Source organism: Oculina patagonica, chromosome 7 (genome assembly GCF_052425735.1).
Source record: "Oculina patagonica isolate OP01 chromosome 7, crgOcupat, whole genome shotgun sequence".
Lineage (NCBI taxonomy): Eukaryota > Metazoa > Cnidaria > Anthozoa > Scleractinia > Oculinidae > Oculina > Oculina patagonica.
The window spans coordinates 15,614,143-15,642,004 of record NC_135764.1 but is presented as its reverse complement, the minus strand read 5'-3'; the positions used below and the strand labels follow the sequence as shown (position 1 = coordinate 15,642,004).

The 27,862-nt window shown below is 37.7% G+C and overlaps 2 protein-coding genes across 7 annotated transcripts in view; one reads left to right on the top strand and one right to left on the bottom strand.

Moving 5' to 3' along the window:
* LOC144659972 (allene oxide synthase-lipoxygenase protein-like) overlaps positions 1-8,141 on the top strand; it is a 64,290-nt gene extending 56,149 nt beyond the window's left edge. For 3 of the 5 annotated variants that reach the window (XM_078520505.1, XM_078520507.1, XM_078520506.1), the window contains exons 3-10: positions 948-1,220; positions 1,748-2,031; positions 2,706-2,906; positions 4,089-4,352; positions 4,745-4,946; positions 5,663-5,874; positions 6,581-6,928; positions 7,208-8,141. In XM_078520505.1, coding sequence (XP_078376631.1) covers positions 948-1,220; positions 1,748-2,031; positions 2,706-2,906; positions 4,089-4,352; positions 4,745-4,946; positions 5,663-5,874; positions 6,581-6,928; positions 7,208-7,387 — 1,964 coding nt within the window. In that variant the 3' untranslated portion in view covers positions 7,388-8,141. Of the gene's footprint in view, positions 1-855; positions 1,221-1,747; positions 2,032-2,705; positions 2,907-4,088; positions 4,353-4,744; positions 4,947-5,662; positions 5,875-6,580; positions 6,929-7,207 lie in introns of all 5 variants that reach the window. The other 2 variants (XM_078520508.1, XM_078520509.1) reach the window with 2 other exon arrangements.
* Positions 8,142-11,966: 3,825 nt separating this feature from the next.
* On the bottom strand, positions 11,967-19,018 carry LOC144659981 (hemicentin-1-like). Of its 2 annotated transcripts, XM_078520522.1 has the most exons (5): positions 18,745-19,017; positions 15,450-15,494; positions 13,535-13,810; positions 12,510-12,833; positions 11,967-12,126 (listed from the first exon to the last, which is right to left on the bottom strand). In XM_078520522.1, the coding sequence occupies exons 1-5, from the start codon at positions 18,815-18,817 to the stop codon at positions 12,095-12,097; spliced, it is 750 nt and encodes a 249-aa protein (XP_078376648.1). In that variant the 5' UTR covers positions 18,818-19,017; the 3' UTR covers positions 11,967-12,094. The 2 variants fall into 2 exon arrangements, with proteins under 2 accessions (XP_078376648.1, XP_078376647.1); XM_078520521.1 differs by lacking the exon at positions 11,967-12,126 and having other exon boundaries at positions 12,179-12,833; positions 18,745-19,018.
* Positions 19,019-27,862: the final 8,844 nt, after the last annotated feature.

Here is a 27,862-nt window from a genome sequence, read left to right as displayed (position 1 = left end):
AGTCTGCCAATTTTAGTCTGTCGCTCGATTGTGTTGATGATTTAACTTGAGTCAAACATAGCTCTGAAAGAAAGGCGAATCTAAATATTAGATATCAATGTTATGCAAATTTTTTGGTTTGTTAAATCAGCATCCCAAAAAGGGTGATGGCCCGGTCCCTGGAGTCCCACCATTTTGCTGCCTGAAAAAAAAGTATTATTGACAATGTCCGTGGTAGCTGGAACACGTATGTGGAACGTTTGACGAGTTTGGCAATATTTATCTGCAGACGGCATACTCCACAAGGCAAATATAAACCTCACAAGGGATTTTGTTGCAATCTTTTTTTTAACAACTATTTCTTTTTTACACAAAACACTTGCTCACAAAACATTGCTTACAGTACATTACTGACACTACTTGCAATTCTTGTAACTTACAATACATCATGTTACCTACTTACGATTACTCTAACCTACAATCCCTTTACACTAGTACTACCACTACGTACTGCGGTAGTACTTACAAACATCACTTACAATACGTTACCTTATTTACTTACAATGACACTACTTGCAAAACATCACTTACAATACATTACGTTGTATATCCTACTTACAATACATTACATCACTTGCTTATTATCTTCACTTGCAGTATTGCATTGTCAACTTATAGTACACTATGTTACTTAAATCCAAATATCATTGCGAAAATTTTGTTAAGAACTACGTGGGCATTTATGAGAGGGTAAAAGTACTCAAGTTTGTCGGGTTGTACCATGTCCGTTATAGAATGGTTTGTAACGTTAACCTGTCTAAGACTCGTGTGCCATCTCCTGTCTTGTAAGTGCAGCTATCATTTTCCGGGGTGTAGCTCGTTAGTTGTCAACTCAACATACAGTGGAAGTACTTTGGTAAAGTGCTTTCATTGTCACAAATTCACCTCTAGCAAGATTTTTTTTACAGGCTCTAAAGGACAAACGAAGCCTCTTGTCTTGAAAAAGTGGTTTCACAACGCTTTCTGGGCCGGATATGAAGACAAATATGAAATGGAAGCAGTGGATGTAGGAGATATCTTGATGATAAAAGTAAAGAATGATCAAGGTGGTTTTTTCCATCGCTCCAGCGACTTGTTCTTGGATGAGGTTTCAATCAACTATGAGTCAGATACCAGAAAGGTTTTCGAGTTTCCATGCTATTGTTGGGTGCAGAGTGAATCTGTATTTTTCGAAGGAAAAGGTATGTCGAGTTAAAATAAAGAGCCTTCTAGGATTCAAGTAAAATTAATTTTAAGACTCTGTGCTTCACCTTGGAAAAAACTGACTGGTTGGTTGGCTGGCTGGCTGGCTGTCTGTCTGTCTGTCTGTCTGTCTGTCTGTCTGTCTGTCTGACTGACTGACTGTCTGACTGATTGATTGATTGATTGACTGGCTGGCTGGCTGGCTGTCTCTCTGTCTGTCTGTCTCTCTGTCTGTCTCTCTGTCTGTCTGTCTGTCTGTCTGTCTGTCTGACTGACTGACTGACTGTCTGACTGATTGATTGATTGACTGGCTGGCTGGCTGGCTGACTGACTGTCTGACTGATTGATTGATTGACTGGCTGGCTGGCTGGCTGGCTGGCTGGCTGGCTGGCTCGCTGAATGACTGACTGACTGACTGACTGACTGACTAATTAACTAACTATAACTAACTAACTAACTAACTAACTAATTAACTAACTTACCAACTAAAACTAACTATAATAATAACTCGATATTTCTCACTCAGCCAAATTGATCACAGACGAACAGAACGATGTAGTAAGAGACCGACGGCGTCAAGAAGTTAAAGAAAGACAAAATTTGTATCATTGGGGTGACGACCCCGACTACCAGGGCCTGCCGGGATTTATCAAGTCTAAAACCGCCAAGACACTTCCTAAAGATGTGCAGTTCACACAAGAAGACGCTGACCAACTGCTCCAGGCAAAGCATAAAGGCATTTTTAACACTTTATCTATAAAATTTCGAGGACTTTTCCATTCTTGGGAAAAGTTTGAGGATTTTTGCAAGGTAAGTTAGAATGCACAAATTTAGATGAATCCCTCGAGTCCAAACGCCATCAATGAGGTGAAATATATTTAAATGTTCACCTGCCAATTAAATTTAATGTTACGAGAAATGTTACGAGAAATGGAAAAAAAACAACTTCTGATCAGATCCATAATCTATGACGTATTAGCAATTCCAAGGAAACGCTAGCAATGGAAACCTCAGCTTTCCAAATTTGCTACAAAAGAGCTTTAGAAGGTTCCCGCCACCTTGTGCTATTTCTATCGCATATAAATGCCCTCTCTCCGCCCGCCTCCCATATAGTTTCCCCTTCATTTACTCCCAGGTTCAGCCCTACCCCTCCCACCCCCCAATTTACCTCAGTATCAACTTCAAGTTATAAAAGCTAAGTTGTTCACTTAACCGTCTACGTAAAACTGCAACTTCTTTAAGAAACTAATCACTTCATCAATTGTTATGCCTAGCTGACTGTTGCTTGTTGAAAACGAAAACAAGTAAGTCTAATTGTTGAATATCAGCCAATGGGAACGCGGCGCAAAAAAAATCTTTAAATAAAGGCAGCTTGTAGTCTAATTGTTTACTCAAGAGAACACCCGTCTTTAGAGCATATTACAAAGAAAGACCACAGTAGTGTGCTAGAACAAAAATCTGAATTGATTTTTGATTTTGTTTAGGCATTCGTGCATTTCGTTGGCGATGTACCTTTGGCGGCCGAGCACTGGAAAACAGACAGTTTTTACGGAGCTCAGTTTTTGAACGGCTGTAATCCTGACACAATCAAGCGATGCACGAAGCTGCCTTCCAAATTCCCCGTCACGCAGGAGATGATTGGCAATCTGTTGGACTCAGGAGATACGCTTCAACAAGCCATGAAGGTACCTACTGTTCAAAATATTAAACTTGTAGTTTTTCTTTCGAACGCTTCACGATTTATCTTGGTCTAAACTTTGGTTACTCGTAAGCTATTTTGCTTACTATTGGTCTATCAGACTGCTGCTACTCTCAAAATTATCTAATGGTGGATTTCACTTTCATATGTAAGGTGTTGTAGCAAGACTTACTTACTGCATCTTAGAATAACCTTTTGTCTTGTGTGGGGATGAAAATTAAATAATCTTCAAACACATTTAGAAAAAGCTAAGCGTCTTTCCTTCCAGCAGAAAAATTGTAGCTATAGCCGTTAGTAGCACAGTACATGGAAGAATGATTGCGAGCTTATTGGTTGAAAGCTATTGACGATTTAGCAACAGAAATGCTATTGTAATACAAATGAAAGTTAAGGAGATCGAGATCAGCTGTGGAAAGAAAAGCCGAAAGCGAGTACTTCTTTTTCTAGAAAAGTTTCTATGACTTTCATGAAAAAAATCTAGAAATAATGTCTATAACGATAGGCTCAGTAATTTGTTTCTTGTATAACTTAACAGTATAGGCCATGGGAATTACCACGTCCACGAACAATACCAAATAATTACTATTATTATACATTGTAGTCACTAGCTGTCTTTTCATTGGCTAAGAACCTACAGCTAATTCTGGGAATCCGCGCAACCTACAGATTAGTGAATAATCTGCTGGCAGATTATTCACTAATCTGTAGGTTGCGCGCGCAATTCATGATTTCCAAGAGGCCGCAGGCATCTGGCGGGGAAGAAAGTTAATAGCTCGTACATTCGCTTTTTCAACCTAAAAATAATTTTACCTAAGGTGAAAAATCGCTGAACGATAAATTCTCAGAAAACACAAAATGACTGACATAAATTGGGAAGGAACTATTTTACGACATACTTTGAGGAAAAAGCATTCAGAATTAAGCAGAACGACAAACCGGAATTAGCACAAGTTCTGAAACAGGTTGAAATCGTTTGTCATTATTTTCTTTACTAGAAAATCAATGTGTAATAAAGCAATTATTAGATTCGGATTTTGCGATATTCGGAATAATCAAGGTCGAGGTAAGTGTTATCAGCCGAAGCCGAAAAATTCCGGATATCACAAAAACCTCATCCAATAATTGTTTATTATGACTAAATACAAGCAACATATGCCCTGATCCACAGGAAGGCCGTGTTTATCTGGTTGATTACGAGATCCTTGTTGACATTCCACATTACGGCACCTTGAATAGCAACCTTGAGCGGCGCTACACATGTCCAGCTTTAGGACTTTTTTACGTCAAAAGCAGTGGAGACATCGTGCCAATAGCCATTCAGCTTCACCAAAAACCCAGCAAAGAGAACCCAATTTGGACACCAAACGACGATGAACTAGAATGGATCTACGCCAAAATGTGGCTGCGCAATGCTGATGCACAGTGGCATCAAGTAATACTATTAATTAATTATTTTTATTAATTGAATACAGTCGAATCTCGATAACTCGAACCCTCAATAACTCGAACCTCCCGCTGACTCGAACCTTTTCCGATTCCCCTCCAGGCTGTTTTCTTACTAATTTTACCCTCGATAACGCGAACTCCCGATATCTCCAACCATTTTTGATTTCCCTTAAAGGTTCGAGTTACCTGGATTCAACTGTTCAAGTATTTTATTGACCGCGCGATTGAAGCGCGAGGGCGTAACTGGGATAATAATGAGCTTAAGCACAGACGTTTTTAAGCCACGGACGCCAACTGGATGTCTTCGCAAGGTGCCGCTAATAAACGCCAAATCTTTAAAATAACTTTTGTCATTTCTCTTGTTTTTGGCAATTCAAGATGATCACCCATCTTCTTCGTACCCATTTGTTCATGGAGCCCATCGCAGTCGCTACCAGGAGACAGCTTCCCTCACTCCACCCCCTGTGGAAACTTTTGTCTCCTCACCTCCGAGGCATTCTGGCTATCAACACCCTAGGAAGAGAAAGGCTGATACCTGCAGGGGGAGTGGCTGACTACGCGCTTAGTATTGGAGGAGGAGGTTCGAATTTTTATATCATTGATAGATAATAAATTATTGGAAAAACAGATCTTATAATTTTTTAACTTTAACCTTGAAATTGTCTTAACCGTAATTTTTGTATACATAAGATCATGTACGTGACCATCAGTTGCAAAGGGCCTATCAAATAAAAGTAACAGGAAAGAGACACGAGGGCTTGTTTGGCTACAGCACCCTCCCAAGCCGTACATCCAAAACATCGTATAGATATCCATGCACAATCCTTGCAGCCCAGCAGCCCAGGCCCATGTATTGTGAACATGGAAGTACTTCAATGTCGTGAATATTGTTGATCACTGTTAATCTTATATGTACCGTCAAGCAAAAGTTTTTGTCCTACACTCTTTGTTTAAGACAAAAAGTAATAAAGTGAGACAGAAAGTAATAAAGTGAAAAATTTCAGGACTAATAATCTTTATAAGTGATAAATACAATATGAGATCTATTCTTTTTGAATTGCTTATGAATTATATGATAATTTTCTAAATCTCGAAAGGAGCATCCATTCTAACTAAAAATCAAATGAATTTATAACTGAAGCACTTGAGCAATTCATATGGATGGAGCACCGCCGTCAACGAACGTTAACATGTCGAATTATCCTTGTCAATACATATCAGGCAATAGCTTTCAGTATGGCGCAGCACATTGCCATTAGACAATATTGACCAAAACAAACATTATTTCTCCAATAGGTCACGTGCACCTCATGCAGAAGTATTACAAGAGTTTGACTTGGTCCTCGTATGACTTACCGCGAGTGCTGGAAGAAAGAGGAGTCCATGATGCAGATAAACTTCCAGGATTCCACTATCGTGATGATGCTCTTAGATTGTGGCAGATTATAAAGGAGTACGTCACCGACATTCTGAATGTTTATTATCATTCTGATAATGACATCAAAAAGGTGAGACTGAAACTGACACTGTTCCCTGACTTGTATACAAGACATAGTACCCCTGTACTTTACATTCTTGCTCATACGTGGACACTTGCAGTTGTGTATTTATCACACCATTACAAAATTATGCGTTGTATCTTAGAGCTGTGAACGTTAACGTTTAATTTTGACAAAAGTACCTAGTCTGTTCAAGTCTATCCTAAACGATTTCCAAAATTCCAACGTTGTAATGAGGGGGTAAAATTCATGTGGTTCTTTTATCCCTATTGTCTGTCTCGGGGAGGGGGATACTCCCTATAGTGCGCTATACAGGGAGTCGCCGAAGGGGTATAAAAGGGTACGGATTTCACGTGTCGGAGTGTGGGAAAGGTTAGGGAAAACTGTCATTTAGGTATTTAAAATAGCCTTTTAAAATATCTCGAAAAGACGCACCTTATAGCTGATTCATCTAGGTATATTCAGCGGTTACTCGGCCAGAGGCGACAAGTTAATAAAGGGGATACATCATGTTACTGTAGGCACGTGAAAAGGGTACCATTATCTATCGGAGGCATTTGAAAGGATTACATTTTTTGTTAAAAATAGCACTTAAAACGGTTCATGTTTGGACCTGGGGGTGCCTCCCCGTATAAGCTCCCCACCCCTACGTATTGTCTGTTCTAAATGGTCCACGTTAATACTGGATCGCATGACCTAATTTACATGTGAACAGGACATAGAACTCCAAGCTTGGATTCTTGATCTCCATGACAACGGCTATCCAGCAAGAGAAGGCGAGAATGACCATGGGTTCCCTTCCTCAGTCACAAGCTTGGAACAACTGGCTCACCTGCTTACCATGACCATCTTTACCTGCTCATGCCAACATGCAGCAGTCAACTTCTCTCAGATGGATGCATATGGCTTCCAGCCACATTCCCCCAGCCTAATGCGAAAACCACCTCCTACAAAGAAAGGTCTTGCGGACATGGAGCACATCATGAGCAGTCTGCCATCCAAGGATCAGGCTGGAGCTACCATAGCAGTGGTTTTTGACCTGACCCGACAATTCGACGACGAGGTGAATATAATAAGTAAAAATGTTTAAAACTGAAGAAGGTTTCAGTTCGTTTGGAACGTGTAGCCAAAGCATACAAGACCTTTAATAACTGGTCCACGATTTAGATGTTGATCTTCCGTATCTAAAGCAACTTTGATAGAAATTGAATTAATTTTTCTCTGGATCCATATTTATGTAGCTTTTGCAAATTCTGCACTGATATGAGCCGTCTTGTATATTACTTTGTTTGAGTGAACTTTTATTTTAAGATTCATTTTTCGCTTTTGTTCTCTTTGGCAGCCACACCTTGGAGAATTTCCGGAGAGACTCTTCACTGATAAGGCCGCTGAGGAAGCCATTTCACGTTTTAAAGAAAAGTTGGACAAGGTTTCCATGGAGATAATAGACCGAAATAACAAGTCGGCGTTCCCCTACACTTATCTCCTTCCAGAGAACACGCCAAACAGTGTCGCCATCTAGGAAGATTGCCGGATTACTGTGTGCCAGAGTGTGTTTCCTAAAAATGTGTTTTGTTCTTTCTTATCGTACCTAAATCCGAATGTTTTTTTTTTTTAATTTAAGAGTTTTGATCTTTGTTCAATTCATTATTCTGTTAGAGGTTTGTCGATTAAGTTTAAACTATAGTTGATGTAGGTTATCAGGAAGTGGAAATTTAAATATATATCCTCCATTATTTTTATAATCCATTGAAATGTTTGTCTTCACCGCGTGTTGAAAACATATCGCATGACGTAATTTTTTTCCAGCCAATACTGGTGTACATCAAAGGCTATTCCCGAAGCGATTTTTACCCAGTTTTTACGTTTGCCAGTAAAGTTTTCGTCCAACATTAGTCGATGACTTAACTGAATAGAACTAAATGTTTTAAACAGACTAGCAGGATTTCTGAACGTGAACAGAATTCACTTTTACTTTTGACAGCTTGACTGACATCTCCTAAACATCTTTGTTATTTCACAGCTGACAGTTAAAATTTTGACCACTATATATTCAGCTATTAGTTAAGCCCGTTCACTTTCATATTTGCACCAAATGGATATTACTTCATATATTAGAAACTTCCAAGTGTATCTTAAGGTAAACTTTATTAATTGAGTGTGTTGAGTGCTTTTTAACTGTGTAACCTTTGTATGCCTGTACTTTAAAACACAAAATGAAAGTCTGCATATGACCACATATAATTTGTAATATTAACAGACAAAAAAATAAAAACAAACGTGTGAACTCCGCATACGTCACACGACTCAGCTTTTTTGCCCTCAGTTCTAGTCTCTAAAGGTTGCCAGCCAAATAATAAATTAGTGTAACGAAGAGAAAAATTTGAGAATACTGGTATGGTTTGCAAGTTTTATTGCATGAGTTTTGTAGTTTCAAGCGAGAAATGAGAGAACGTAGTAACAGGTCTGCCAGTAGTACATGTACGTTAAAAACTATCGAATAAGGGATTTATTGTTCCACTCATGTTTCATGAATGATACCAGTGGCCTCTATAAATCAAAGAAAAGTATGGAAAATACATTATCTAACGCACCAGTTTTTTAAATATGTAATTATGCTTAATCTTTGCCTGGCGTAGATAAAGTCAATTGTTAATCCCAATTTAGTCATAAACCAGGTCTCACTCTAATACCACTTAAATAATCGGTCGTGAAACCCTGGAAAGATCTTAGTGTGTAGTGCTCACTAATGCCATTGTATTCGACTGGGGGGAAGATTTTTTTTCTGAAGCAGGTACCTGAGAGGGCGGGGGAATATTCCCCATAGTGGTCTGTACGAGGATTCGCCACCAGAAAGGGGTATACCTTTTTACGGCTCTAGGTATATAATTAAAAAAAGTAGGGATTTCACGATTTTGTAATTACGAGTTGTAGTATACAAAAGGGTAATGGAAAATGAGGACCTTTTGAAATATCTCGAACAAACCCATCGAACGGTCCATGAAAAAAGGGTAAGTAGTAGGTACAAGATGGGTACAAGGTTCAGTTGTACCCCTCCTGTATCCTTTCTGTACCCTTTGTGAACTCATCTCTGTAACCCTGTACCTTTGTAGTACCAAATATTGAAGGGTTCTGACAAAACGCCATTCCTTATAAATTCTTATATCTTTCTTTAGTATACTAAAACAGTAGATAGCTTTTTTTTCATCTTTGACAGGAACAAACTAGTGGAAAATCATCGTTACGGGCTAAAATACCTCACTGCTTTAGTATTTAATTACTAAAACAACTATTCACCTCAGCGTCGGTGGCTAGTGGTGGATATTTACCTCGCCGCTTGGCGGTCCGGCAAATATCCACCACTAGCCACCGAAACTATTCTATATAACTATTCGCTATATTTCTTTCAAGAAAGTTTTAGTTCTGGGTTAGTTTCTTTCTTATGATGGAAGCCCTATACACGAAAATCAAATTCCAAATTCGCTATGCTGTCTTTACAGTTCTGACGTCACGGACAATGCATCTTGAAAAAAAAATGGCATTTTTTTTTTTTTTACTTTGTCATTCTCAATCCGTCTTAGTCTTCGTCAGTCAAAACCATCTTTTTTTACTTTCGGGTTTTTATTTCTCCATTGGTGTTTTTCTACATTAGAAAAAGAGACATGCCAATCAGTGTGGGTATAAAGCGAGCAGGCAAGCGAAGACAGCCATTTTCACAGTAAACACCGTTTCGGATAAGAACGAACTCCAGACAAATTTTCTCAGCAAGCAAATGGCGAAGGATATGAACGCTTTCTAATTTTGCGCTGTTTAATTCACTTTAACAATACAAACCTCGACAACCAATCAGTGTTGACTAAGAGCAGGCCACCTTAGCTTGGGCAAGCCCATTGTTATCATTGATGATCATTTTCAGTAAGACACTACCTCTCTGGAACCTCTATTTTCATTTGCCCGCTGTAAACACTACCTCTATTGTTATTCAGGGCTAGGGGCATTGTTGTCACCTGTTATCTATTGTTTTAAGAACCAATGAATTAACTCGTTCCGAGAGGTAGTGGGCGAATCGTTTTGAAAGCATGTCGCTCATTACTTTGCAGGAATACATTAATTGATGTGCAAAAACGCAGGGGAACGCAGTGAGTACCCGGTTAGAATAAGGGAACCCCTTACTTAGTATGCAGGAATCCAAGGGAATGCAAGGGGTATTCATGGGAATGCGAAAAAGGCGTTAATAACGCATAACTACTTGGGTTACTCAAGTTAAAACGCAAAATAAAATAGAGATCCAGTTTTCCTACTGAAGGTAAGGATAAAGTTAATTGTTTGGACCTCAAAGCGGAGCCTCCCCGTATAAGAATATGAGTTGGGCTTAGTTCATCTGCAACGCAGGCTAGTATTCTCAAAGGAAGGGAAGATTGGAGGGGTATGCAATACAGAACTTGTGTGTTGATTTGCAGCCAGGTATACATATGGGCATGCGGTCAGAAACCAGAAACAGATAAAACTGAAGACGTCGACAGCAGAAACAAATTCCACGGAACCTTCTTATTTCCAGTGCTGCCACATATAAATTTGTAATAATGTCAATATACAGCACCTGTATTGACGTAAGATTTCAAGGGGATTTCAAAGAAAGGTCACATTACCCGTTTTAGTCTTATTGCTTCTTTAGGCACAAAAAGTTTACTTTGGCAGCGTCCTTCCTGTTTGGTTTTTAACAGTAATACAGAAAAACGCAAATCTGTATTAATAGTTAACCAAGGGTTTTATTGCTGTTATTTCAAAGCGCATTACAGCGATAATTTTGTCTTACAGTTTGGCATTTTCCAAAATCTAAAAAAAATGCTGAACGAAAAGAATCAATACAGAACTGATTATAAATAACGTCCAAACTGAATTGTAAGTTGCTATAATCCTGAGTTATCTTTAATTCTGCTTTGAGAACTGATCCGGTCCCTCGTCAACTTCATCTCCTGCTGAAGAGATTACTATGAAGCGATTACAACACCTACCAACAAAATGAGAACGAGACATCAATAATTTTTATCAGCACAAACAACTGTGGAAATAAGAGCTACTTGTCGCTCCCCATACGTTCAGTTAAGACACAAGGGAAAATGGTCTTTAAAAAAAATACAGTATAAATCAGAGGGGTAGACATGAACAAACCACTTGAATAGATGTAGGAACTTAGAAACCTCCCCATTTTTGAAACCAAAGTATATCCTTCCTTTTCTGTTTCGTCTTTTAAGGTTCAAAGAAGTTAATCAGACGTCAAGAGTGAACTAGAAGTTGACTTTCATTTCAGTAGCCCTTTCAGTTAAAGTTGTTACAGTAACCTTGCAATAAGTCAACTCTTAAATTGGCTTCTGACATGCCACAAGGAAAGACAACTTTAAGATAAAAATACACGTTTTTAATGGGCGCTTAATATTTTAAAAGCTGTAAAGCTATCATGAAAAAATATAGAATGTAACACATTTCCGTTACTCAGATCTTTGAAAAAAAAAACACCAGTAATCGACACGTTATCGAATCTAACAAACATCAAACCGTTTGAATAGATGTAGGAATTTTCAAACCTCCTCATTTTTGTAACTAAAGAATATTCTTCCTTTTCTGTTTCATTTATTTCACCCATTTTTTCTATTTATCTCTTAACGAAAGTCTTAGTTACATAACATACACGCTTAGTGAAGATGATCTAAAGGATCGCGAGCCTTGCCCACGTGACACACAGCTTGCGTTAATCAGCTTGGGTGTGCGCGCTTTGCTACTTGCATGACCGGCTAGACAAATGTTGTATAGCCGACGTAAAGTTCTCTTAAAATAAAGGAGGCCACATTAAGACCCTACCTAATTAAACAGGCCCTAAGACACTTTTAGAACACGGACTTCTTTAATATGATTTTTACCTGTCTGCAGGCTCATCGATTACTCCAAGTCAATGGCAGCTTTTGTTGTGTTTTCATACTCGCATCCCCAATTGCAGCTGTATGTTCCCTCATCATTTTCCGTAACGTTAAAAATGTAGAGGATGAATTCTTTCTTGCATTTGGTGTGGGTGTCTCTTACGTCAACCTTATACTTTTCACCGCTTTCCGGCAAGTTTGCCTGATTGTCGTTTAAACGCCAAAACAGATAGTCTGGACAATAATCATCAAAATCAGTCCAACATGTCAGGCTGACGTTGGAAGAGGTGCTTGCACGAATCGGCTCCGAAGAGTCAGTGCTCGGGCGCCGCTTTTGGTAAAGGACCTGTGTTAAAAAGAACCAATTCTCAATGATTCTAGGTAAGTGACTGTGAGACATAAAGATAAACACAGCTAAAAATTCAAAACGAAAATACCTGATACTTTCATTCTCATCCCCCGATCGATAAAAATGCGTTGATACGCCCAACCGACCAAAACAGTATGACAAAAAAAATTACATTGCGAGTTCTGATCGCGTTTATTCCTCTCAGTCTCAACCATTCATACTCCAAAATGGGTATTATTCTGACTTTTATGACTTGATCACTACCTCTACAGGTTTATATGACATTTTGAGTGACATTGTTATTTTGCTCTATAAGAGGCTCATTCAGGGAATAATACTTACAGTTTTACCAACAATTATTAAATAATTACAAAACTTACATTCATATATCATCTCTATCTCGAAAGAGATGCTGCTCGACCAGCTAGGAATACTGTTCGTTGCACTGCATTTGTAGTATCCTTCCTGCTCTTCACGTCCGGGTGGAAGACGAAGTCTGCTACGAAGAGTTTCTTCTCCTTTCTTCCATTTCTTGTCCTCTGAGTGATAAATGCCTTCAGTTCCGTTAGTGATCGGTTTACCATCCTTGAACCAATAGACCTCACGAGGGAGAGGCCATCCCGAGAAAAAACATTCCAAATATTGTGGCCTCCCTTCAATGATAGAATTCGGTGAACTTGAGACCCAAACTATCTGCAAGGCACCTAAATGGGACGATGTAACTACGTTACTGAGTAATAAGTATTGACTGTATGTAAGAAATATTAAATAGATTAATTCTTGTATCGTAGATCACAATCTCTTCCTTCGATGACTGGGATTCTTTCAATGTTTGCGTTTACTTTTATGATCCAGATAATCACGTGACAGATTTGTGCAAAAAATCATTTTCTCCGCCTATCCTTTCTACACGTTAGTCAATTAAAAATGTTCATCGTAAACAATTTTAGGCCCCGTTCACACTGACCTGGGTAAATTTAATTTGAAAACGGAGAAATTTAAAAACGCAGCGTAAAATGTTTTCCGTCCACATTAACCCGGGTAAATTTGAAAACCATACGCTTCTTTGGTGAGCGTTTTTGAAAAGCTCCATTTTCGGTGAAATGCCGGGTCAGTGTGGACGGGGCCTTAGTTGAGAGAAAAAGAAACAATTCAACTTGGTGTTGTATTCGATATATATTGGTGTTGTATTTTTCAATAAGAAAACACAAAAAATGGAAACCGGATTGACCATGTCATACCATGTCACTCGAGCGCTCATTTTACCTTATTCCCCTCTAATTTTCTTTGATCTTTTACCCTAGTAGCAATATTAATTAAAAAGGCATTTTTGTTTTAGGACAATTTCTTATAAATTAGCATGTATAACACAAACACAGGGCGAAGCAATCGAAGGAACACTTACGTGTAAAAATTATTGCGGTACATTGACATGAATATTTTCCACTATCCCCGATATTTCCCGATTGCTGCAAAACCAAATCTGATCCAGTACTGTTCTGAACTGCTTGCTTCGCCTGTTCCCAGGTCAGGCCTTGTACCAGTCCTCCAGTAAAGATCGCGCAACTGAGATTTATGATTGAGTCTGGATCTACTGTCCTCGGCTTGGTGTGCCGACATCTTGATGACGTGGAACAGGAAAACCTTATTTCACACTTCGTGTCAGTAGCAGATAAGAATTCTGTTCAGTAGAAAAATTTGTCATTAAAATAGCTTTGGAATTTACTGCCATTAAGGGTTTTGCAATGTGAAATCTCTTTTTACTTTTCGGCTTATTGCGTAGGGCAATAGAGGACTTTAGGATAAACATAAACCAGTTGCCAAATGGACTTGGTATTTAACAGCTGTAAAGCCATCATAAAAATGTATAAAATGACGTATCAGTCTGTTACATCTGTGTGAAGAGAAAAGCGATCAACATATTAAATGATCGACTGACTGAGCAGCTTTTCAGTTTCAGTACTCTCAGGAAATCTCTGTGTAGTGCTTTTATTCTCAGAGTCGTCATTTCATGCTTCTCGGCTTTGACGAAAAGCGTCGGAGTGTAGCGCGTTGCCACATTTTGGGCGAGTGAAATTGAGGCGAGGGCAAAACTAAAATACATATGGAAAACTCTTCATTGGTACGGAAACGCTTGCTTGACAAGATATCGCATAGTACGTTTGTAAAACTTTAGAGTGCACAGTAATCATTAAATCATATAACCACTGTAACAATAAAATGATGACGAACAGTTTTGAAATATTCCAACTAATTAACGTGTTTTGCATTAAACGAGTTGCTTGGTAACAATGTTGGCTCGCCCTACCAAGCGGAACATGCGTGATTCATTGTTTTGATAACATCACGTTAAAGCAGTCTCTACGGGCGGCAATTGAGCATTGAATAACATCCATATTTCTGATATTATAGTTAATGCTACAAGCGGCATTATTTAAGTTAGAATCCTTAGGCAAACTCCGCTATCATCTCTATGAGAAGCCTGGTAATTCAAGCAAGAAAGGAAACGTTTCAAAGTACTTCGACAGGTTTCGTGATGAATTCGATCGCAGCAGTACTAATATGCGTCAAAATACTCTCTTTGTTTGAAGGTTAGTGTGTTAAACCGTCCACATAGCGTCCCTCTCATAGAGGCATTTATATTTCATTTACAAGTATGAGATAAGGTTATTTAGCCTCAACGTAAACGCATATGAGTTTGTTAAACTGAAAAGTTTAAGTTTATGTTTTGTAAGGAATGTTAGAGTGATTTTACTTCAACCCGGTGAAATAGTTACTACCCAAATAGATACTATGAGACACTTATTCCATTGTTTTCTTTTGTTTAGTTTTCACCATTTAGCACTAATTGTTAGATGTTGTTTCACCGGTTAAATAGAGTGATTTTACTTAACCCGCGAAACAACATCTAACAATTTAAGTGCTAAATAGTGAAAACTAAACAAAGAAAACAATGGAATAAGTGTCTCATAGTATCTATTTGGGTAGTAACTATTTCACGGTTGAAGTAAAATCACTCTAAAATCACTCTATGCTTGTTAATTTAGTCAAGAATCACTAACTGTTAGTCTTTATTTATTCAGTTGCAAATTGTTTTGACGAACGTCATTCTTTCCCACATAAAATTACTTTGTAATTAGTAGTTCTGCAAATAACTGTTATATTTTGTTTTCAAGCTTATGTTTCTTACAACCCCCCTCGCGGCTTTAGCAAATGCGGACACTTAGTTGGCCGAAATAATTTTTGGTACTTGTGCTACGACCATGGCAAATATTAAATTAGTGAAATTCCGTTTTATTTGACCTAAAGTAAATTCTTACCTGTTTGCGAATTTTCATGTTCCATGTCAGTCAAGGTCGGGGCACCTGTTTGGTCAAAAATTGGAGAATAACTTAGCCCGGGAATGAGATGGTCGTATATGTTAAAAACAATCTATTGACAGGATGTCAACAAATCAAACTTGACATTCCTGTGACAGTTTGACCTTTCAATTTTGCCTATTTAGTTTATATTTCTTTGTTACTATCACTTTTAACGATGACTTCTTCCGATTTTATCCCTTAATATGCTATACCCGGATTTTTCCGGGATTTGGAGGAATGGCCATTCAACCACTTTACCAATTTACACATCAGCAGCTTTTTGTGATGTGCAACTTATAGAGGTTGGATAGATCTTTCTACAGGACTGTCCATCTGGAATATTGACTGCATTCCGACAGAGCTAATCGAAAAAGCCGTCATCAGTTTTTGGTGTAAAATTGGTGCTAAATCAGGCCAATATACCCGTATTTGATCATGGTCTCCTTTCCAGGGTTTTCCATTGATTAAGATTTCAGGGCAGTAGTAGAAAGGGTGCACAGAGTAAAAGATAGATAGAATAAGAAAGCAGAGAAAAACGAAAAGGAAAGAAGCAAGGAAAAAAATCTGAACGGTTCAGCAAAAAAAGTCCAAATTTTAGCTTATGCGCATGCGCCAAAGTAAAATATTGTACATTTTTACATGGAATTTTCATCAAAAATTTACTGCAGTGTCAGAAAGTGCATTTCTAGCACATTTTAGAGAAATTTAGGACCGTAGAGCCAAGAAAATCAATTAACGGTTAAAAAAAAACGTGTTGTTTGGAAAATTTCAGCATATTAAGGGTTAAGCGAACAGGTCAAATTTCTTCCCAATGCGCTTTTTTCATGTTATTGCAATTTATGGAGCAAAAGCAACCTGAATCGAGCCAAATTTCGCAGTGTCCCTTTAAAACAGTTTAAGTCAAATTAATTCTCACAATATTGTGCCGTGTGCAGGCGACCAAACTGCACACATTTCAGCTTCATTCAAGTTTTGCCAAAATAAAATACCATGTGAATCAACATAGAGGTTATTGGCTCCTTAAATACATATGTAAATAGCTAGAAAATATGTGACTATGTACGCTCATTCTTGACCTTGGTGTATAAATAATATGTGTTGTAAGTGCTGTTTTAGACCGAGAAGTTAGCCTGCAATTCAGCTGCCGCCAACGCATTTTGAGCGGGCGAGCGCCATCCGGGATTCGAACTCGGGAGAGGCTTGGCGAGAGATTTAAAAAAGGTCCTACGGAGTAGGAGTGCGGTTGAATGAAGAGTGTGGGGGAAGGGGAGGGGAAGGCGTTTGTTGAGGGCGAGCGTTGGATAATTTTGTTTGCGTATTTGCCCTTGGAGGCGCAAACGCAGAGGGCGGAAACGTAAGAACGAGGTCAGGAAGGGGGGAGAGGGCGGGAGGAAACGGATAATATTTCACTCTGCTCTTGCTGTAGCTTAGCAATTGACTCAACATTGAATGCGCGCGTAAAATACAAACACATTTTGCAAGTCAATTCAGTAGGGTTTTTTTTACCATACAAATTAAAGTAGGGAAAAAATAAATAAGTCATTTACCAAGTCATTTGGGTCTTAGTAAAAAATTGTGACCCAGGTCTTGAAAACGTTCCCAGCCGACAAATAACATAATTTAATGACACAATTTAAATTGCTCCTATTTATATATGTTCAAAGCCTGGTACTCCTTATATAATGCCTCATTTTCATGAATTCAAAAGGCCATTGCATTAATTTGTTTTCGGGATACCCGAGACTCCCTGAAGGATTTGCTAGGCTAGCATCCAGTCAATGCTCTCAAACTCCAAACCACTTATTGAAGAAAAATAGCGTTTTACTACTCGTCGATTTTTTGAGACCGATCCCTTATAATTAAATGATGGCAAACAAAAGAACCGAGAAAAATGTGATGTCAGCGAAATTCTATACAGGAGCGACTAAATCGGCCCTGAAAAGCACTGAGACTATTAGGATGATATTGGCATCTACCAGAATAGCAAATGAGTTGAAGGGAGGCCATGTTTGTTCTGATGAGTGCGGCTCGTGCAACCTTTAACAAATAATGAAATATACGAGCACAGATAACAAGGTTATATACAATAAAAGTGCGAAAAAACAAAAAGAACAAAAATATACCATTAAAGTGTGAAGAAGCTAAAAGGAGAAAAAATGCTTAATAGTGTCAAGTCATAATTATTAGGATGAAATATTGTCTAGGCAACGGTTTCAAATTGTTATCAGCATCAAAGGTTTGTGCAGTATGCCAACCATTGAAATAGAACTTCGATAGTGATAATGTCACGCCAGTGAATAAAATACCAAGAGAAACTGGTGCCGATCAAATTGGACAGAAGCTTGTCAGAAATTACACATTGTTCACTTTGCTAAGTTCAACCTTCATCGGAGTTGCAATATATGAAAGGGTATTTCAATATTTCACAGTGTCTATAAATAACTTCTTTTACGAGTCATTATATCTCATATTTTAAGATATATCATATTAAAGAGAAGTGATGACAGGTGTCAATATCCTGTAACTCTGAACCTTATTAATCAAGCCCACCGTAAAATCCCGGTTTAACAATATTTAAACGTTGCATGTCATAATCCTACGTGATTTTACAAATGATTCATGCAAAATCAAAATTGGTAAAAAGCAGCTAAGCATTTTTTTGAAACACCATGAACAAACCCAAAGAAAGGAGCAACATCTCGCAATAGTGAATGATGGCACCACCGCAGCTGAAAACTGTGTCATTTATATGTTAAAGAGATGACAATGGCTGTTCATTATTCCTAGCCAGTTATCCTTAAATAATCAATCTCGATGTTTTTCAGGTCAATATCCATAATTAGTTATTATGTAAGCATGTATTCCTTATTCCTTGTTTCGAACATTCGAAATAAACCATATTCCTTTACGATTTTATTAAAGTCAGATTTATTTTCCATTTTTCTGCTCATTTAACCCGTGAAATGCCAAGGATATTACCTTTAATACTTCGAATGTTCGTTCACATTTTTTAAAAAGGCTTCAATGTCAAGAAATTAAAAAATGCCTCGGGCAAGATGATCTCAAGTATACATCTAGGTGAGTACAAACCAACGACAAAAAGTACTTCCATTTCAAAGTTTTTCCCCGAAATTTTCCCAGATGAACAACTAAAATCATGGAACTGGTCACAAAATAATTTTAAACTAAAATCGATCGTAGCGGTCGGAAGAAAACTACTTTCATTGGTAACGGAGTGACTCACTTTACATACCTTGGCTCAAGAGAAATGACACGGAACAAAGCAAAAAGTATTTCATCAAACAAAGTTGGTGGAAATTCTTCATGCTGCCCAATCCAGCCTCGTAATGCAAATTCGTGGCTATGGCCAGCTTCGTCGGTCTCGCTTTTATAATATTCTCTTGATATTTTTTTCATGTTCACCCACGCTCGTTAATTACAGCACGTGCATCATTAGTGATAAAAGTCCTATCCTCCCACGATTAAGGGGTAATCAACATTGCCTTGTTATGCCTGCCGGAAGTATTTGTTGAAATTGCCTAATGAGCTTGGAATTCTGTCTGGCGAAGCTTTTGCTCAGAACAATCTTGACCTTTTTTGAACCACGTGTTGCAACGTTGATGAAATAATTGTTGTGTACTGTGACTGTGGTTGTTGCGGTCAGTCTGTTGTTCTTATATATCTTTGTTGTCTTGTGCCACAAAATATTTGCTTGAGCGTAAAGGGCCACCGGTGACCTGATTATGATGCACTTGTACCGCAATAGACCTATCGCTGGAGACACTGTGAAGAGATAACTGTCATCGGAATGCACCGTCGTATAGTTAACGCATAAGGTTCTCCAGAATTTGAAGATATTTTCTAGTTCTTTCATATTTTAACGTGTCATTTTTGTCATCATTTGAGAGAGCAATAACAGAGGCGCAAAGGTCACTGCTTGACGGTGGCCTTTTATAATTTGCACATTGCTTACTTACTTGTGTGTGTGTTTGCAAGAGCCTAATTTAATTACCACTAGGAGCAGGGAATGGTCTTTGGCAGAGTTAATAATCTTTTTCAATTTTCCAGTATGTCGCTTGCAGTTAGAATTCAATGTTTGTAAAGACAATAAGGTAGATAAGAAGTTACACCGGGCGTATTTATTTGAGATATACCGATACAAGAAAATTCTAGCAATATCGATTGTAATGACGTGAGTTTATCATCAATAAATAAATTCATATTTGAACAGAGACTTTAACAGGGCTGATAGGTTTATATAGTCCAGCTCTCTCTTGAAGTATTTGGCTTTAATCTCCTGAAATTCCTGAAATATGTGCAAACACTGAACACGGGACTCATGGTGCAGTAAAGAGAGATTGTGATTATTGATAACTTGTTATTGATAAAGTCTAGACTACAACCTGTTGACAGGGTGCCGGATCTGGTGGGCCTATTCTCCATCTAGACCTGTGAGCGTCATAAGCTTATGACCAAAGATTTTCGGTATGCACCATGATAGTCACAAGATAACTTTTAGCCAATCAAATGGACACAATGCTCGGTACAAGTGAATTATTATTAGTCAAAAGTCAGCATGATGGATTAGTCTGAAATTCAGCCGTCCTCTCGGGAGGACGGCTGAATTTCAGACTTTTTTAGCTGATCCCGCCTACCCAGCCAGGCGGTCTTGTTCAGTTTGTTGTTGTTGTGTTATCCTTATAAGTGGCTATTGATTATCACTAGTTGAAAATTTATGATCTATTTAATTTATGATGTTAAAATGTTAAGAATAAAAAATTTTCATATGCATTATGTAATGTAAAGTAGTTTATATTGTAATAAACAAATCCCAAACTTGAGACAACGTTGCGGTTTAATGGCTGAGGTGTTCTAGAAGAATAAACAGTGTTGTTAAGATGACAAAGTAAATAAATTCTTTTTTAGTAAACCCCGCACATGATAAATATGAGAAGTATCCCCTGATGAGATATAGACTGTTGACGTAGTGTCACCTTCGTACTAAAAGAAAGAGTTTTTGTTGACTTCTCTGGAAGTCTCTTTAGTAACTTTATCTCGTCTGAAATGTTATTACCGTGAATTCTCAATTTCTCGAGCCTCCGATTTTCCAAGAGTCGTTTCCGTTGAATTTGCTTCACTTGACCATTGTCATTTCCTCGAATTCTCGAACCCTCCATAATTCGAAACCCCCACAAACGTCAAACTTGAACCATTTCTCAGCTCTCGTCCTTTAATTCGAATCTTCCAGTTTTAAACTGGAAAGACTAAAGTCTTCAAAGATACCTTCTAGATTACTTTGATATGAAGCAAATCAGTACCACTTGCGGACAAGATGTATTCTCTATTTCTAATACACGGCAAGCGACATATCTGCCATCTTTACTCTAAATACTGTACATGTTGCTATTGCACAATGAAGAACCTCGGATTTTTTTAGATTTTTTTTACACGATAAAAAGTTGCGTTGTCTTGACATTCGGGTTTTTCGTACAGTGTATTCGCACGTCGATGCAGATCTGTTTCTTCAAAAAACAGTTTACACATGTTTACAGTATTTAAGTGTAATAAGATTCCACCTTCGATATCTCAAGCTCCCGATTTTTCGGACCGGTTCTAGAAAGATGTATTTGCGCTGAAGTCAGCACCGGCATCATCATGTTTTGAATGAGGTCGAGGAGATGATTGACATTTTGAAAGGCTTAGTACTCACCCTTCAATTACCGTATCAGTGCTGTGTTGTTGTTTTTTTTAAGAAAGCACTAGTGCTTGAATCTCGACAATTTTCAGACAAGTCTCAAAATCTTGGATTCAAATCGGTCGCGGAGTCTTGGAAATTTGAAAACGTTTGTTATTTGCTCCAGTGAACCCTTATTACCAAGCTGATCCTAACTATATTTTAAAAGCTTTTCTTCATCCTATATGCAAACTGCGCCGGACGATTGCGACATAGCGAAAAACACAGCGAAGCGAGTTGTTAAAAAAGGGGAAAACGGAAGGGAGGAGGGAGGGAGGGGGGGGGGGGAACGGATCAGTCGTAGTAAGTGAACAAAATGACTTGAATGAGCTGATCGATTGATATCCTTTGAAGCTGTTTGACTCATAACGATTAGCTGAGGTAATGAGGCTTTATTAACTAGTCTCGGGCTCGGATTATCTGACAGATGAAGCTACATATAAGCCTCGGATTTTTTTTTTTTTGTCTCGAATTCCAAAACAAGGGTCTCGCCGTCTCGCAGTCTCTAAACAGTTAACACCGATGGTTTTATTTTTACTAACCATTCATGCTAAGTACCACAACACGCCTACGGGTGTTGAAATGAAATGAATAAAAATGCAATTTCCGAGGACATGAAATTTAATAAATATTTCTGATGGAGCGTGCCGCCGTATCGCCCCTTGCTGCTTCGGCTTTTAGCGGCCTGTGCCAATCATCGTAAAAAAAATCCTTAACAAAAAAAACAAACAGTAAAGAATAAAAAAATAAATGAACTCTTAATTGTGCTAAATATAACATGAATCATGGGAAGAAGCATAACAGACCAGAACCTTCGACGAAGCCAACACAACGCGTTGCCCACATTGATCACCTCTCATAAGTACCAGATATATCGGGAAAAGGAAAATATCACGAGGACATGTTTTTTTAAAAAAGCTCAATTATCATCGCATGCTTTTAAGTGACTCTCGATCTCATTATGCTGCATTTTTTTACAAACATTCACTTCCGGAATGGATAGCTTTGACCCTTAATACAAGAGGAACCAAAGGAAAATGAAAACCACAAAGTTAAGCTATTTCCAAAAATATTGATTACCGCCAAGTTTCTCTAACAGCGCTCATCGCCCGGAGGATGACGTTGACCACAAACCTTTATACTTAACAAAGGAATGATTGACAGAAAGTTGATCCGTATTAACGTGTTATAACTGGTTAAGCCATTTTTGTGTTTTTTTTTTTTTTACGTCAAAAAAAGCAAACAAGTACAGAGGTTGATAACAGCTTTTGCACTTTATGGCTTTGCACCATAACCGAGAATATGTTTAGACAAAAAATATATTGTTTTAGTCGGATACGGATAAAAATGAGAGAGAGAACAGCCTAAAGTATTGCACTCTTTACTTGCGTGATGGTATTATTTTCTGTGACGTGAAGAAAATTAACACCCACAAGTTCAAACAGCGGGAGGAATATTAAGGAATATTAAAATCAAGTCAAATAAAAAGCGAAAATTTACCATCCTTTCAGGAAGCCAAATTTCGGCGAAGTTATGGATTGTGTTCCAAATGTAGAGGTCATTTCAGGCGTCGGCCCACCTTTCACAAGGTGTGTTAGCAGGCGAAAACTCGAACACGGCATTTGCAAAGCGTGGTGAACAAACTATTGGTGACCTGGTGCCCCAAGCGGGGGCTAGTAAAATATCTAAAAAATGGAGAGCACGGTTGCACAGTTAGCTTCCAGGTAAGGAACGATAAACACTCCAAGGCCAACTTCTGCCGAAAGTTTAAACAAAATTGTTTGATTTTCTCAGACAGTGACATTTAAATGTACCAGCAGCCGCCAAACTTATCCACCATGCCATTTGGAGCTCCTTGTAAACATATCAGCAAGACCTTCAGAATTTCTAGCTGGTTAGAATTAAGTTGACTGCACCGGAAATAAACAAATATCATTGAAGCTTTCTCCTCCCAGTTCGCCTTCCCTGGCATGGCGCCGTTATCCATGTTTTTCTAACTCCAATTCGATCAGGAATACACGGCCCCACAAGCTTATAGCTTTAATCTTTACCGTGTCTAAATAAAGGTAAATGTAAATTTCAGATTATATCGAGAAATTAAAGCTTATCGAGAAAAAAATTCCTTCGCTTTAGGCGAGTCCATTCTTGTTTGATTTTGCCAGGTAGCATTGCTTTTAATACATTTCAATGTGCTTTTGCCTGCCAATGTGCTTTTGTGCTTTTCAGCGCGTCGAACTCCGGTCGAAAGAAAGCAGAAAGAAAACGAAGCTCGCTCCTGTTGTCCCTGTTGTTTCTTTTAACCCGTTTCATTAAAAAAAAAAACAATCTTAGCCTTTTTTAGACAGTAGTTTTTTATTAATAGTTTTTATGAATGCATTTATGTAAACTAGTTTTCCATTTTCTTCGTAATTTTTAAAAAAATTATAATTCATTTTTTTAAGTGTTTTTTTAATCCATTTTTAATCCTTGTATATATTTTATTTTTTATAAGGTCGTCATATTTGAAGCAGGCCCTTTTGATACCAGCCAAGTGCTGATTGGGTCACCCTGCCTAAATAAGGTTGACTTGACTTGATCTGTGGCAATCCTGGATGTTCTTCGACGTCAGTTCAGTCCATCAAGTAATCAACTGAAGCAAAGCAGTCTTCTTTTGACGATGGCTTCCAGCAAAAAATTGTGGCCCATCCACCCAAACTGGGCCCATTGTTCAGATTTCGCACAGAGCAACTAGAAAGACTGAAGAACGTCCCTAAATATTTTTCAAAGCTCAGAAAAGAAATTTCACAAGAGATACGCTGGCTTAAAGCTGAAGTAACGACCCAAAAGTCAACCAATACAAACATACACATCGAAAGTAAATCCTCGCCTCTGCGCACAATCCGCCGTAATTTTTCACAATTGTCACGCATAACGCTTCTTCAATGCTTTCTTTGTGTTGTGTTACCAACTGACAAGAAACGTACCCCGGGAAAACTTGAAAGAAAAAGCAAATATTAAATTTAAGTTAAGTCCACTCGGGAAGACTTGACAAACGCCATGTTGTTACGTCACGCTATTGTTTTCCGCGTTTCCAAGTGTGGACATTATCCTGGAGTGTTTAAGACGATTGAATTATTACAATTGAATCACGATTACTCGGATCTTGTTGCAAAGACTAAAACAATATACTACATTGAAAAAAATAGCTACCAAAAATGGCCAACTTTATAAACATTACAAAAAGTGGGAAAAATTAATGCCATCTCTTAATAATAGTAATAGTTGAGCTTAATTTGTGTAATTTCCTTTTCTCAGCATGTCACTAGCTTCTAGTTTTCTTTTATCTTTTTTTTTAAACAAACGCATAAACAACGCATTGTATATTCTATAGGTATTATTAAGTTACTGTTAGTATTTGTAATTTGCCGTATCTAGTCTATTGCAGTTTTAGCTTATTGTAAATAGTGTTATATCTTGTGTTGTATTGTACGTATTATAACTAAATGATTGTATAATAAAATTGAACGCTAAAAAATTAGAACGACGTTTCGATCGTTCGACGGTCAATTTCAAGTGAGGTGTTAGAATAAAATAACATGTGTAAATATAGTAAAAGCGCTAAAATATGTACATACAAACAATAGACAATAAGAATAAAAAGGCTAAAAATGGCTAAAAAATAACTTTGTGCGAATGGCATGCATAGTTGTAAAAGATATAATTAAAAAACGTAAAGCAAGCGAATAAGACGACGAGAATAAGAATATTAAAATACCTAAAAATATATAAACAAATAATTTCGCGCGGAGCGAGTCACTCTGTTTGTTAAGTTTTGGTTTCAGAAGTCTAATAAAAAGCATTTCAAAAATCAAACAGTCAAGCTTGCTTTGGCACTTCCTTAAAATCTTAAAATTCTTCTCGATGTTGTGTGGCTCCTTTCCATGTTGTTCTTTCACGTGATGTCCGATAGACGATCCTTTGTGTTCTTCGATGCGCTGGTGCAAGTGTTACCAAAAAAAAAAAAAGCTTTGGTTACCAAAGGGTACATCATGTTGCTTGCAGTTAGCTTTATATTGGGATTAGAGTTTTCTGGCTTGCTTAAAGTGTTACTGTGATGAAATTCGTATCTTTCCTTTTGTGGCCGTTTTAACATATTAACAAGTACTCTTTATGAGAAGAAAAATGCTTTTTATTTTTTTCAAATATCTCTTTCCTTTCCAGAGATATTCAAGTTTTTAGAATATGCAAATAAGCAAAACGATGACGTCATAGACTCAACCAAATTTTCATCAAATATAAAGAAAGTGATATCTAAACCAATTTTTATCACAAGTCTCTGATTTTTTGCAGTAACCTTCTGGGAGTTGTGTTTCACAATTTGAAATTAACAATTTGGTTACCATGGTGACATACTAGGTTCCAGATCCCCTGGATGCTAAAAGATTTTCTGACAGATTCTAGCATTCTTTTTTGATATTTTCCAATGATGCTTTACATGGGTGATTTGGCAAGCATATGAAAGAATTTGGCAGTCGTCTTGGCTGGGTTACATTTTCCGAACTAAAAAAAATAAAATATTAAAAATAAATTGGGACTGGAAAAGAGTGGGTTGCCATGGTAACGTAACTGAAAGTGTGTTTTCTGTAGAACTATTATTCTGCCAAGTTTCATTGGTCTGTGCAAAAAAATGACTGAGATAATTCAATTTTTGTACTTAACATAAAATTTGGTTGAGTAGATTACGTCATCAGTCCCCTAATTTGCATATTTTGCGATGCGATTTTTTTAAGCTTGAATATCTCCGGAACTAAAATAGATATTTGAAAACGGAAAACGCCATTTTGAATCTTTCGTTAAAATCTCCATAAAACGACTAAAATATCAAGAGGTGAAAATTTGATCACAGTAGCCCTTTAAGTTTAAGGCCTCACGGATTTTTACATTGCTTTTTTAAAATGCTACTGAAGGTCATCCAACAACTGAACATATAGGCCTTAAAAAATGTCAAACAGAGTTTTTATAAAGTAGACAAATGTCTGGTCAAAAAGCAGATCTTAAATGCCTCAGGTAATGAATGCGTTTAGAGAGAAGGAAATAAGGAATTGCTAGAAGTGACTGTCACATAACTATGTGTAAAACTAAGAGATCAACAACTACCTGAACTTGTTACAATCCATAGTTTAACTCACTGAACAGTAATCCAGATTGTCCTGTCAAAACATTAGGCATTCTATTAGTCCCAAAAATTACCTGTAGACCACAAAATGCAAAGGAAACGTAAATCTATGTTTACCAATACGATAAAACATCATGGGAAGAACAAATTTTAAGTTAAGAAATGGTCTCATTTATTAAACATGCCCAAAAAGGCATTCCAAAACGTGAGTAGCACTGTTTAATTTAAGTCTAGATTAGCTACTATGTTTGACTGCAAGTACTCTCTGGTCTAACTTAAAAAAAGAGATCACACTGAGCTGAAATGTTTCTTCAATTTCAAAGGTATCCCATCAAACTTTCCTGACGTTATTTTTCTTTGTGGCCTAAAATGGCCACTTGGTCAATATTTTGAGGAACATTTCCTTACGTATAAATAATGAAAGGATGCGATTCTTATTAATTTGAAAGAAAGTGTTTAGATGAAGAACATAAATAACGGTTGTATGCCTCGATGAAATAACTGGCATTTAATACTATCACCTCGTTCTCACAATCTATTTTTTACGCTTAGCCCGGCTTTAATTCCAGTAAGCTAAGTTGATAATCATGATAAACGTCAAAGACATAAGCTTTAACCAGTTAAAAAAAACATTGTTCAATGAGAAACGCTCACCTCAGATTCCTGTAAGTTTCTGTTACCCACGTTTTCGCATGTTTCTACTCATTCCATATTCTTCTTTATCGGGAATACAAATAAAGGAGGTGTACCCTACGTTTGGGGACTCGTTTTGATCGCGTCAAGAAGGAAAAACATCGACAAAACTGTCCTCCGCCATAGTCGCCATTTTGAAAATGCTTTTACATGAGCCCACAATACGGACCACGGGGAATCCCGCTGGGGTGACCCCCAGCAGGAGGGAGGGGGAGGGGCAGCTATTTAATTTCTCCCCATCCTCGCCAAAAGCAATTAAAATGAGAAGAAACTGACAAAGCCATCATAAGGATCATACACTCCTCCCTTTGGCAAAATTTTCTTTTATTCCTACCGCAAATGATCGTTGAGAAGGAAGCCAACAAACTTTTCAGTTGTATTTTTTACTGCCGTACTTTTTTAGGAAAAAGTAATAAAGGCCATTTTTAAAAACACCATTTAAAAAGCTACAACTTGGCTTAAAAAAATCCTAAGAGAGATACAAGTAAAGTTTTCAAGCAAATTTACAAATGCGGTCCGTTCTGGTCACGTGACCGATGGCGTCATAACAATAAAAGTGATAAAAATGTACTTAACTTATAAATATCTACCAACATGTAATCTGTTGCTTCCTCACATTTGATGCAACGCCAGATACGCACTTGTACCCAGACTCCCACTTTTTGAAAATTGTACATAGCTCCCTTAATATTTATATTTTGTTTGGTACCCGAGCAGTCTGAAACGCCTCACACCAATGTGCTTCAAACTGCAATGACTGCTTTTTCAGTAACAAAATATCTTCGTCAC

Bases quoted from the DNA above. Each gene is read 5' to 3' on its own strand.
- LOC144659981 (XM_078520521.1), bottom strand. From the start codon at position 18,817: ATGAAGAATTTCCACCAACTTTGTTTGATGAAATACTTTTTGCTTTGT. The intron at 15,495-18,744 runs GTATGTAAAGTG...TTGACCAAACAG, and splicing joins GTCATTTCTCTTGAGCCAAG to GTGCCCCGACCTTGACTGAC. The intron at 12,834-13,534 runs GTAAGTGTTCCT...CGTCCCATTTAG, and splicing joins TACCGCAATAATTTTTACAC to GTGCCTTGCAGATAGTTTGG.